The 13095-nt window shown below is 38.1% G+C and overlaps 2 protein-coding genes across 20 annotated transcripts in view; one reads left to right on the forward strand and one right to left on the reverse strand.

Annotated features, from left to right (window-relative positions):
• Asah1 (N-acylsphingosine amidohydrolase 1) overlaps window positions 1-1307 on the forward strand; it is a 34897-nt gene extending 33590 nt beyond the window's left edge. The window contains exon 14 of the mRNA XM_027391171.1: window positions 116-1307. Coding sequence (XP_027246972.1) covers window positions 116-205 — 90 coding nt within the window. The 3' untranslated portion in view covers window positions 206-1307. The remainder of the gene's footprint in view (window positions 1-115) is intronic.
• An 8684-nt stretch (window positions 1308-9991) lies between these two features.
• Pcm1 (pericentriolar material 1) overlaps window positions 9992-13095 on the reverse strand; it is an 85471-nt gene continuing 82367 nt past the window's right edge. For all 19 annotated transcript variants that reach the window (XM_027391176.2, XM_027391178.2, XM_027391177.2 and 16 more), the window contains one exon: window positions 9992-11988. In XM_027391176.2, coding sequence (XP_027246977.1) covers window positions 11963-11988 — 26 coding nt within the window. In that variant the 3' untranslated portion in view covers window positions 9992-11962. The remainder of the gene's footprint in view (window positions 11989-13095) is intronic.

A 13095-nucleotide genomic window follows, 5' to 3' on the forward strand; every position in this document is an offset into this window, starting at 1 on the left:
TTACTATTAAGTATCATCATAAAACAATTTCTTTGAAGGACACAAATGCTAATATGTACAAGAAAATCTTAAACTTGAAAATATCTTTAAAATAAAAATAACTTTTTCTTTTCAGCTGACTGTATTCACAACCTTGATTGATGTCACCAAAGGTCAATTTGAAAGTTACCTTCGGGATTGCCCAGACCCTTGCATAGGCTGGTGAGCACACATGGCCTATAGGACATACTGAAGATGTGTTCTCTGGCGTGTCTGATCTCCTTCCACAGGCTAAGACTCAAGGCCTGTTGTTCAGTCATAAGATTATCCTCAGTGTGTCTGCAGTTTACAAACTGTTTTTGTTGTTTGTTTTTATCATCATCATCATTCCTATTTACAGGTAAATTCTTTAAGGGATGCACGCCATATAGAATTCGCCAGTTCATTTCACTTTGACATTGGGGAAGGGGCAACCCTGACCTCTATGGAATGTATCAAGGTTCTTAGCTGGTGTTAAATCCAGTGCCCTGTGTGATTAATGTATACCTTTATGCGCCTTCTCTTTTTTACCTACATATTTATGTTTCTCCTGGTTCTCTATTAGAATCAGCATGTCATCCACCTTTGCTGTTGGTAACAGCAATGTGATGTCACTATGCCTGGCTGGGGTTTCTGAGATGGACAACTGACACTTAGTGCATAATAAATAGACCTTTGACTCTGGAATTAGTATTTGTGAGGGCTACAAAATAATCGTTATGTAAACAGTATTTTTTTTCTTTCTGAGACAGGGTTTCTCTGTGGCTTTGGAGGCTGTCCTGGAACTAGCTCTTGTAGACCAGGCTGGTCTCAAACTCACAGAGATCCGCCTGCCTCTGCCTCCCAAGTGCTGGGTTAAAGGCATGTGCTACCAACATCTGGCAACAGTATTTTTTTTTGAAAGAATAAAAGTGTTCTCTTTTTCCTAATTATATTACCTTCCAGTAACCCCAGGAAGTTTCTAGCTTTAAAAACTTGAGTTTAAGATCTCAACACAAACTAAATTCCTGTATGTATAATTCATTTAATACTTTTTTCATTTTTCCTTCTAATCAACATATTTTTTTAACTTTTCATATAATAAATACTTATTAATATTTTTTAGAAATCAATCTATTTATGAAAAAATGCTTACAGAACTTGTTCATCTTTCTCTAACTTTCATAACTGACAGTGAAATGTATGCTATTTGTGCCAGACTGTATCCATTTCATGTTGTACAATCTCAGTTGTATCATGATGCTCAATAAACAGTCACTGGCAGTCATGTCAGCACTCATGCATGCTGACTGGGTGTGTGCCTGTGTTGCTTTGAGGGTGGGGGTCATTATCAAGAGATAAAAGCTGAACATAATATCTAGATTAAACAACAAGGGTTATGCAAGTAGGTTACTAAACATATGACTTAAATGGTCACAGTCTGTCATGACTAATACTTCTTAACCTAGTCGTGTCGACCCAGTTTGCAGGTATGCAAACACAGCTTTTCCCCCAGAGACTACACACAGGTGCTTCCACAATGCTGACATCTGCAGGATTGTTTTAGAGAAGGAATAGGAATTCACTAGAGGGTTTGTATTACAGTAAGATTCTAAGGTGGGCACACGGTAGTCCGTGGCTATAATCTGAAGTTGAGAGATGTCAATAGAAGAATCAGAAGTTCAGGGACAGTCTCTAAACACCAAAAGAATAAAAACAGAATAAGATTCAATTAATGGGGAAAAAAGATTACAATTTTGACCCTCTCTTTCCTAAGAATGAAATGAGATAAAACCAACCCATGACATGCAGTAGGCCTTGGTAGCATGTTAATATGAGACATTCTGATTGCTGCAGACTGCTTACTTAGAATGACTTGGAATAACTGGCATGGAAATTTTAGTAGCATTGTTTAGTGGTGAAGTAGTTTATAGACAGTGTATCTAGTCAAAGCTTATTTATGCAGCTGTTTACACACAACTATATACCTAGACTAAAAAGCAATAGCTGGGAGGAAATTAGCCAAAATGTTGACAGTCATTTCCCCTGGTTAAAGGTCAGGGCTACTAAGACCCAGGTTGGATCCAAGCAGCCCACCTGCTTAATATTTAGGAACATGGTTTTTTGTTTATATTTTGAGGCACAGTCTTGTAGCCCTGGTTAGCCTTGAACTTGTGATCCTCCTGCCAAAGTGCTGGAACTCAGGCATTGAGCATCAAACTGGGTTTAGGAATATGATTTGAAATGGAGTTCCACACTTAACTAGTATGCACTAGGACCTAGGTTCAATTCCCAATACCACAAAAATTATTAAAATAAGAGGCTGGGTAGTTTAATGATTAACAGCACTTGTTGCTCTTGCAGAGGACCCAGTTTTATGACCCAGCTCCCACATGATGGCTTACAAACTGTCTATAACTCGTTTTAGGAGATCCAACAGCATCTTCTGTCTCCCTCGGTACCAGGCACTCAGAAAGTGCATACGCATACATATGTTCAGGCAAATACATACAACAATATTTTCTTATAAAAAAAATAGAGCCCTGGGATAGCTCACCTTGGTAAAAGGTCCCATGCACCCAGAACTCAGTGTCTCAGGCTTTGTAACAGACAACAGCTCTATATGCAGCAGCCTGCTTTCTCAACAAACCCGTTATGCTTGAAGTCCTACTTGATGGTGATAAAGGCTGAGTTGCTCAGTTACACTAACAGGAGGGATAAGAGCTGGGATTTGAGTTAGAGGTGTCCAACTCTTGGGCTCTTATCATGGCTCTATTTCATAACTACAAGTAGCACAACAAGGAGGCCTGACATGGGAGACCTCAGCTTGAGCTCCTGTCTCCCAAGCCACCAGGCTAAGCGTGCCATTGCTTTGGCTCTGTCATCTGCTAGTTCTTTGTAAAACACTTCAGCTTCCATGGGGATCAGAAACCTTTTGAGATCAGAAACTGTTGACAATGTGTTGTCCAAGAGGACACATGTTCTTTACTTCTACAATCTCAGCTGTGCTTAATCTTGGGGATTTAGAATTAAAGAATCTGTCTTTCTGTGACTGACAAGGCACTACATTAAAAACACCAAGTTCAGGTTTCTTAAATCACTGAAGTGCAAAGCCCAGGCACGTGTTACTATAGTAACAGTATGTAAGTCCTCCTTAGTTGATATAAATTTACTTATATTGGGTGTTGGACATGGCCAGCAGGTCCTAGACAACCTTGTACTATGCACTGTCCCTGCCAGCAAGCTAGAGAGGTGTGGCTGGCCCTGAGCCGTCAACACAGCAACTTGTCAGCCTTCGGGGATGCCCTCCCTCTTGGGTTGGGAAAGCAGGGTTTCCTAGCCAGTTGCCACTGAGCAGACTGGTTTGCTTGGGCAATTTTCCATGGCATTTCTACATACCATGTGAAAAGTTTACATCAGACTCTGGAAGGATTTGCTTTGAATAATAAAGATTATTGTCTCTCCATGGACAAAAGTCGTCAGTCAAGCTGATTGGGAGAACAGCTCTTCATGTATTTCTGGTAGTTTCCTAAGCGTGAGATGCCACAGTTATTGCAGGTCATGTGGAGTACAGCATCCACTTGGCCTATCTATTACCTCCTTGGGGGACTTGGGAGGGAAAGCAACAGATGCAAACACACAGAAGTCCCTAACTCTGTCTAGGAGTGCCAACAACCATTAGGCTGTGTGGCAGGCCAGATGGTGAGCTTGCAAGTAGGGTAAGATCATAGACCATTCACGGTTCTTGTGACCTCGTGTTACACCCGTGCTATAAATAATCCTTGAGATACTGATCACTGCGCCTTTAGAGCAGCCAGGCTGGGATCCAGGCATGTAAGTCCTTGGGACAGCTGCTTCCTCCAAGGCTTCTTTGAAGGTAGGTCAAAGTGAATGATGTATAGTACATTTCCTCAGGGTCTCAGCAGACTGGGTAAGGAGGGACATACAAGACATGAAGTAAATTGATGTAAATCATTTGCCGTGTTGACTAAAGGGGCCTGAGCCAACTAGGATTTAGGTGTCTGAGGACCTGGCTTCCTGCAAATGTCATCTGAGTCCAGCGAAGCCTCTAGAAGAGTGTAGGTTCCAGATCCCATGGAGCCCAGCACACAGCCCTTTTGAGAGGTGAGTGGGAGGTGCAGAGGCATTGGATCTTTGTGGATTCAGCTCCAGACCGTAACTAGAACCTTTGCAGCTGACATGGAGGCGTCCAGACTGATGGCCCTGTTTATTCAAAAAATGCATCTGCAGTAGGGCATAACCATTTATTAGTAATCAATAAGAACTGAAGTGTTTCCATTTATCAATGAAAAAGAAGCCACTGATTTTCACACGTAATTTTAGCTTCTAAAAAATTGTTGAATATTGCCTTAAATTTATCAAATAGGTTGGGAGTGTAGCTCAGTAATAAAGCATATGCCTAGCATATGTGAGGCCTTGTAATTCAACCTCTGGTCATCACAAGATAAAGGTAATTAAAGAAAAAATTACTACCCAACACCAAGAGATGGATGAATGGCTTAAGGTCCAGATAACTTAGCTCAATCCCTGCTATCCATGGTAGAGGAACAGAGCAACTCCTCTGATTTCCACATGTGTGTCATGGTGTACACAAATACACACAATAAATACAATTTTAAGTATTACCACCTGACTATGCTTATAAATTTATTCAGTGCCTAAAACATTAAGGCCAAGTTTTACATCACATTTATAATCCCAGTACTTGGGAGGGTCAGGAGTTCAAAGGCATCCTCAGATACATTGCTAGTTTGAGGTAAGCATGAGCTATGTTGAGACCTAGTCTCAAAAACAAAAGAAACTGAATATTTGATATGTAACTTTCCCTGATACTTTTTGTATTATATATTTGTAATTTAAGGGAAATATAATGAATTTTTCACTATGTTCTCTCCAGATTACCTCAACATGTCTTAAAAATACTATTACTTAATATGTAGGGGTGTGCTATTTCACATGTGGTGGTCAGTGGACAACTTTGTGAAGCTGGCTCTCTCCACCATATGGGTTTCAGGGATACAACTCAGGTCATCAGGCTTGGTGGCAAGTACCCTTTTTCCCACTGAGCCATGCCATCAGCCCACAAACATGCCAAGGCATGCAAACAGGCTGGAAAATGTTGAAATTCTGATTGCTTCACCAGTGGGCTGACTGGAGACTTAACTGTCTTGTGGTTTCATATTTGCCTTTGTAAAATGTTCAACAATGATTTTCTCAGAGTTCCTCTGGGTTTCGGAATCTAGATTTAAATTATTTCTCAATGTTGCAGGCAGCTCAGCAGAAGCCAGTAGCCAGGTGTGACTAGATAGCTCCAGAATGTTGTAGTGTTACTCACTCTGATGCATGGGTGAACCCAATAAATTTTTTTGTCAAGTATTTAAAAGTGGTGTTGCTCTACTTGACTGGAATCATGTGAACTGCCAGTCCAGAATGGTCTCTATATGTGCACACCTGAGTATACTATACACACAACCACACAAAAGTAACGTGGTTAAACACATTAAAAAAAAAAAAACTTGTATGGTTAATCTGTACATTAATTTTTGTTGTTTACAATACATTATCAGTTTTAACTTTACATTCTTTTTTATTCATTTGATATATTATATCCCAACTACAGTTTCCCCTCTCTCCTCTCCTCCAAGTCCCTCCCCCTAAACCCAGATCCACTCCCCCTCCTTTAGAAAAGGGCAGGCTTCCTAGGGATATTTTGCCAGGGTACGGCCTGTATCAGTCCCATGCTACAGAGGCCATCTATTGCAGACTGATGTCTGTGGGGCTACAACTGGAGCCAGTTAAACAGCCCCAGGTCCATCCCTGAGTGGGGGAATGTGGACCAGGAAACTCCTAGCTATGACAGTGTTAAGGACCAGACAGAGACATCCTGTCATCTCAGGAGGGCTCTCAGTTCATACTGGAGTCGATGGTTTATTCAAGCATCCTCTTAAATAGCTATCCAACAGTGGGGGTGATAGCGGGAGACATCTATTATCATAAAGCTGATATCAAATATTTCCTTTAATCCCAGAGTCAGTCTTAGAACTGCATGTCCTCACCAGCCTCTCACCAGTCCCTATGCACATACACAAACCCTCTGACATTCTACAAGGGCACATCTCGATAGTAGCGTACTAGTTTCTATGCATGTTTCACCAGCCCCATGATGGGTGTGTGTCCACCCAGGGGCCTAGGCTTATTGCTAAAGAAACTATGAACCATTCCCCACCAAGGCCAGGCATCCAGAGGTAATCACCAGGCATCTGAAAGACAGTGGGAGATTCAAGCTCCTGGAATCGAGCTGCGATTTGCACCCCAAAATATCATAATCGATATTTTTAGGGCCCTGACATCAACTAAATGTAGCATATGAAGTTATAATCAGTCTAGGCACATCCCCTCATATTAAGGCCGGATTAGGCAACCCAGAAAGAGGAAAAGGGTCTCAAAAGCAACTGAAAGAGTCAGAGACAGCTCCTGCTCCCACTGTTAGTACTCCCACAAGAACATCAAGCTACACAACCATAACATATACGCCCTAGGTCAGACCCATGCAGGTTCCCGGATTGTCACTTTAGTCTCTGTGAGCTCCTATGAGGCCTGGTTAGTTGAATCTGTGGGCCATTTTCTTGTGGTGTCCTTATTTTATTTCACAAACTAGGTAAAATCTATGGTACAATGTGGAATGGAAGTTGTAGTTAATGGTACTCATTTTTCTTGATTTTGATAGAGTAGGTGTCTTATGTTTTCATTGATAAGAATGCTAGTAAGGTGCTGGAGATAACTCACCATTTAAGACCACTGTGGCTGCGTTTCCACAGGACCCAGGTTCAATTCCCAGCACCCACGAGAAAGCTCACAACTGTCTGTAACTCCAGTTCCTAGGGATCCAACATCCTCACACATACCTACATTCAGGCAAAACACCAATGCATATAAAAATAAAAAATCCTTTAAAAAAAGAATGTTTGTAGGTTTGGAAGAAATCTCTGGTTAGAATTAATTTAAGAATTACCTTTTTGGGGGGCTGGAGAGGTTGAGAGTACTGGCTGCTCTTCTAGAAGGACCTAGGTTTAATTCCCAGCACATACACGGCAGCTCACAAGTGTCTATAGCTCTGGTTCCAGAGGATCTGGCATCCCCACACAGACACACATGCAGGCACAACACCAATGCACATAAAACAAAAAATTTTAAAAATTACCTTTTCACATATGAACTCACAGACACTGAAGCAGCAAGCATAGGGCCTACACGGGTCTGTACCAGGTCCTCTGTGTATATATTATAATTACTGGCTTAGTATTTTTATGGGACTCCTGACTTCAGTGAGAACGAGTGGGCCTCTGACCCTTATGCCTGCTCTTGGGACTCTTCCTTCTGTTGGGTTGCTGTGTCCAACTTCAATTTGATAGTTTTTACTTTGTCTTATTTTATTTTGTCATCTTTATCATCTCTTAGAAGCCTGTTCTTTTCTAATGAGAGACAGAAAAGGAGTGGACTCAGAGAGGAGTGGAGGTAAGGAGGAACTGGAAGAAGAGGGAGGGAAAACTATAATCTGGACACAGTGTATGAGAAAAGAATCTATTTTCAATTGAAAAAAAATAAGACAAAAGATTTATATTCTAAAAAATTGCCTTTTAGTGCCAGTTTTATTGCAGTGGTCTTAAGGTTTTTATCTTCTTGTATATACAGATTGAGAGTCATATTAGTGGGTAATTTAGTGTTAGTCTACCTTAGATAGATGAGATAAATCCAATAAGACTCATTTTGCTAAATGAATAAACCTGAACTATTATTTCCCCTCTTCATATTGTTCTTAGGTGGCCATGACATCCAGGCATCAACTTGACAGAACTGAAAAACACTCCCCCTATTCAGTTTTAATTATCTTTATTAATGTTGAATTCATCCTCTTTTCTTCCTCCAGTCCTTTCTCCTTCCCTTCTTCAGAGCTGATAATCATGGGACTTTGTGCATGCTAGACACTTTGCTCCTGAGAGACACGCCCAACCCCGTCCATTCTCTTAAGCGGTTACACATACTTGCTATCTTTTCACCCTACAATTTAAGAAATCATCATAGTCATTGTTACCAGTCATGATCACAGTTCTCAACTCTTATTAGTTCGGTTGATCCTTGACATGCTTTCCCCCTAAATGGTTATTTTAAAAATGGGAATCAAAGTTTTCTCAAATCAAGAAGGGCACACCATGTGGGTTAATAGTGATAAACTTCATTCATTTTCTCTAGTGACTTTTTTCTATCATTACCCTTCTGAACTTACCCCTGTTTTAGATTTTACGTTTAGATGTACAAATGTAACAGAATTTATGTGTACCGGGTGCATGCAAGTACCTATAAGAGTCAGAGAGCATCAGATCCCCTAGAGCTGGAGTTGCAGGTTGTGGGCTGGGAACTGAAGCTTGATCCTCTTCAAGAGCACCAGGCACTCAACCGTCAAGCATTCTTTCTAGCAACTTACTCCTATTTAAAAAATAAATTTGAGGCTGGGGAGATGGCTCAGTGGTTAAGAGCACTGGTTGCTCTTCCAGAGGTCCTGAGTTCAATTCCCAGAAACCACATGGTGGCTCACAGCCATCTGTAATGAGAGCTGGTGCCCTGTACTGGCATGCAAGCAGAACACTGTATAAATAATAAATAAATCAATTTAAAAAAAAATAAATTCGATACCACACTTTCTACTGAGAGTGGTATTGAAAAAAATCCATTGAAGAGGTATTGACAGCTAGTAAAATATTAAAGGCCTTTAATATTTATATTCAATAAAATGACAAATGAACCTTTTCCTCTGCCCAAACATGTTTGCACAATTTCTTCTTTATCAGCCTGCTACTTCACTAATTGCATAGCATTTTTCATTAAAAAGAAAAAGCTTCATATTTGGCCTAGAAACATACAATTTAGAGGACTTAACAAAATCATGGATTTAATCCTTGTAGCAAAAAATATATTATATCATCAGGAAGTTGATGGAAAATGTATATTAAAACCTTTGTCTCATCCCACTGCTTAAAAACCTAGAAATGAACAATCTGGGAAATGTCCAAAAAGACACAGTACTAAAAAAACATATTTGTTGGGCCAGTGAGATAGATGGCTCAGTTGGGTAAAGGTGCTTGCTACCAAGGCTGAAGACCTGAGTTCAATCCTTGTGACCCACATGGTAGAAGGAGAGTACAGACTCCTACAAGCTGTCCTCTGACCTCACATGTCTACCATGGTGTACATATAAATAAATGTAACAATTTAGTGTATAATAATTATTATATAAATATAATAATTTAATGTGCATGTTATTTAAACAGGCAGATATTTTGGTTTACTGGTTTGATAGTACTGCAGCCTAGTTCCTGAGCCCCCTTGATCAGTACATTCTCTGAGTGTCCTACTCAAACCCATTTCATCACTACCAGGAAGACATTTCGAATAAGAGTCTACTGACCTTAAGGTTAGCACTGTTGTTCAGGTCAGAGGTAGGTAGCTAGAGCAGAATTCCAACTGCTCTGAAGAATTGACATACAGTTGCTTTACTATGTCTCATGCTGGATTCAGTTACTGGGAGTAAATGGCAGGTGATTTTACAGTACCCTTCTTCTAGATCAATCTTAAGAAATATGTTTCCTCTTCAGTCCATAGACTGTACTGTATCACACTTAACATTCATATCTCTCAGATATTTCAAATCAGGGAAGATAGATTCAATCTCAAAATATTTTTTATGTATATATCAGAGGTATTTATAAGAAAAAATCAATGGAACTGAGAAGTAATAAAGAATGTGTGCTTCATAAGAAAAATACTCTCCAGTGATACTTTTCAATAGTGTGTATCATTACTTTTCATGTCCTGAGTTTTTAAACATTAAACACTGCCAACTAAGACACAATTCTGAAATGAAATCTAAAGTGCAGTGAGTACATCAACTTAAATAAAAATACAATTCAGAGTTATATGTAGGATATACATTTATTAACAGTGAAAAAAGCATTTACCCAAAGTGAATGTTACAAAATACAGAGTACCTCCACAGTCTGGGTAATTCATTATTGTAGCATTGGTTATCTCTAACTACATAGAGCTATATCTTACTGGAATTTTTTTTTCTCTCTATCACTAATCAAAGTTTTAACTTACAAATTAAGACAAACAGGAATACTTAATTTAATTAACTTTTGAGCAAAACTTACTAGGAAAAACATATTACACATATTATCTGTTTCAATCTTTGGGTATGTTAAAACTAAATTATCTACTAAAATATAAAAATAACAGACTAGATAGCAGCTATAACATATGTCAAAAAAACTAGCTTGATAAAGTTCATAGGAACCATGGTAATAGCTAACATATTCATTACAATTCTTCCATTGTATGCATGCAAAGAGAGAGAAAGAGGGGAAGGGAGGAAGAATGCACTGCAATATGTAAGGCTTGGCTTGAGGATTAAAATGAAGTTTCTTGCCTTGAGTCTGGAAAATACGTTAACTTCTTTGTACCTATAAATTATTGTTCTAATGTCCCTGAAGTCAGCCCAACTGGGTAAGAATCCTTGATTCTGGATTGGAAGTTTTCCAAATAAACTTGAATGAAGTTCAGGATATATGTTCTTAATTTAAATGAAGTACCAATTCAATAAAAGTCCTCAAAGGGAAATCATCATTTGCTAGTCCCTGACTGGACATTTATATTAAGCTATCAGGCAAGTGAGAATTTTAAAGGAATACCAAACAAGTTCTTATAGGGCATTTTATACAACTACTAAAAAATTTAAGCAGATACTTGGAACTAACCTTCACACTATTACTTTTCAAGTGAAAAATCTAAGACTGACCTACTCATGGTTAACTGGCTCTGTGATAATACCATATCAGGGCAGTGAGTAAGCATGGATGGAATCAGGAGAGACAGCATTTTTTTAAAAGTTGGTTTACTAAGTTATGAATTTACAAAGAGACTCTCTTAACACTGGAACTTGCTCCTCTCTCTCACAACACACAAAATCAACTGTTAGGCTTTGGTTTTAAATTATCATCTCAAAAGGCATGTTTGTCCAAAGGCATTAAAATGTTCTATTACATAAATTTAGTTCTATTTATCCTATTTGAGTTTAGTTTTTCATTTTAAATTAATTAGAATTCTACTTGTCTATACAGAAATATTCCCTAAATTTATATAAAGCTTGTTTTTTTTTTTTTAATTTTTAGAATGAGGCAACACAGGGCAAGATTTGCAACTCTGGAAAATATTAATCTAATAGATTACAACTCTGTAACATTCTAGGTAGTAACATCATCCAAACTTTGTACACAATCTGGATTATTAACGTCCTATGACCACTCCACAGATTCTTGGTTACCTTTATAAAAGCTACTTTGTTCTTACCCAGGACCAGGAGATAACTACAAGAACATCAGACCCAACAGTAGCAACAAACACTGGCATTATTCTGAAGACTGATCTAAGGCTGGGATTTATAATAAATAATGTATTTCTCTAATTCTTGACCACTGCTGTTTCTGAGTATTAAGTTACATAAACAGCAATTTCCTGCATAGAATTCAACAAAATTTCCCAAAAGCATACTTTACAGATAAGTTCAAACTTTATTTAAAGCTACATTTTAAAGTTAACATACCAAACAAACATCACAATGAAGGGAGGGGGTCAAGACCATAACAAAGAAAGAAAAGAAAGAAAAAGAGAAAGAAGAAAAGGAAAAAGAAAATCCCACAGTGTGTCAAGGTTTGAATCTGTCCAGGATTCAGATTCTGATGTTTTAAACTGCCATGGGCAGAAATTAGCACACCCATCAAAAATGCAGTGTCAAACTAATTTACATTTATACAGATCAAAACAGACCTTTATTTAGTGTCTTTATATGCACTGACTATGGAAGAGAGTTAGGTGAGTCTCTGAAGACATTTCATATACTCTGGGCTCCCACTGTTTCTGAAAAGAAGAATAATGGTTAATGGTTTATAAATTAGTGAATTAAAATATTACTAAAATTTACTTTTAATATTCTCTTTCATAAAAGCTTTTACTTTATATATAAGATTACACACACACACACACACACACACACACACACACACACACACACACACAATGTGAATTTAGTTCAAATTCCCTGACAAAACACAGAATGAGAATTTGTTTTTCATGATTGGAGACGAAGCAAATATTCTCCCTAAAATTTCCACTACAAGAAAAATAGAGTAACTATAAAAATGATTAAATGTACACAAAAGAATAGTGGCTGGAGACAGATGAGAGCCCAACCATTTCCTTGAATGCCCTGACTACATGAGGCTGTATGAAGAGAGTTGCAGCTTAGCCCACGACGATAGGCTGCAGCTGAAACAGATGCCATGTATTCAGATGGGCAGAACTGAGCTGAAAAGTAGAGTTCTGATATATCTAAATGTTCTGTTTCACATCTCATTTCCAAAAAAAAAAAACAAGAAAAGTAAAACTTACATGATTTTACCTCTTGATAAGAGAATAATAAGAAAATGCTTTGATTTTGGTACAAGAATTACTCTGAGTAGCTCAGAAGTTGTACCATTACATCATAGGGAAGGAACTAGAGAATACTGAATGACTCTCTCTCTCTCTCTCTCTCTCTCTCTCTCTCTCTCTCTCTCTCTCTCACACACACACACACACACACAGTGTTTCATATATATATATTAATATATGAAACAAGTATAAGGTTTAATTATTATAATTGCAAAAACAAACTATGCTTATCTGCATAAAATTCATAAAGTAAGAATAGGGTTTTTTTGTTTTCTGCTTTTTTTTTTTTACTTTCTACAACAAAGGAGGGTAAGGAACATTTAAAATAATAAAGGCAAAAACCCAAAAATAAGGTGGACACAATGACAGGAGGGGAAATGGATCTTAATACATGCGTTTTACAGGGGAGATGAAAGATATTGTATTTTAAGCATTAAGAAATCCAAAATATTAGCATTAGAGGTACATCTAGCTCTTTATTAAAACTAAAGAATTTTTAAAAATAGAAAATACAATCTGATATAATTTGAAAAA

Source organism: Cricetulus griseus (genome assembly GCF_003668045.3).
Source record: "Cricetulus griseus strain 17A/GY chromosome 1 unlocalized genomic scaffold, alternate assembly CriGri-PICRH-1.0 chr1_1, whole genome shotgun sequence".
NCBI classification, from domain to species: Eukaryota; Metazoa; Chordata; class Mammalia; order Rodentia; family Cricetidae; genus Cricetulus; species Cricetulus griseus.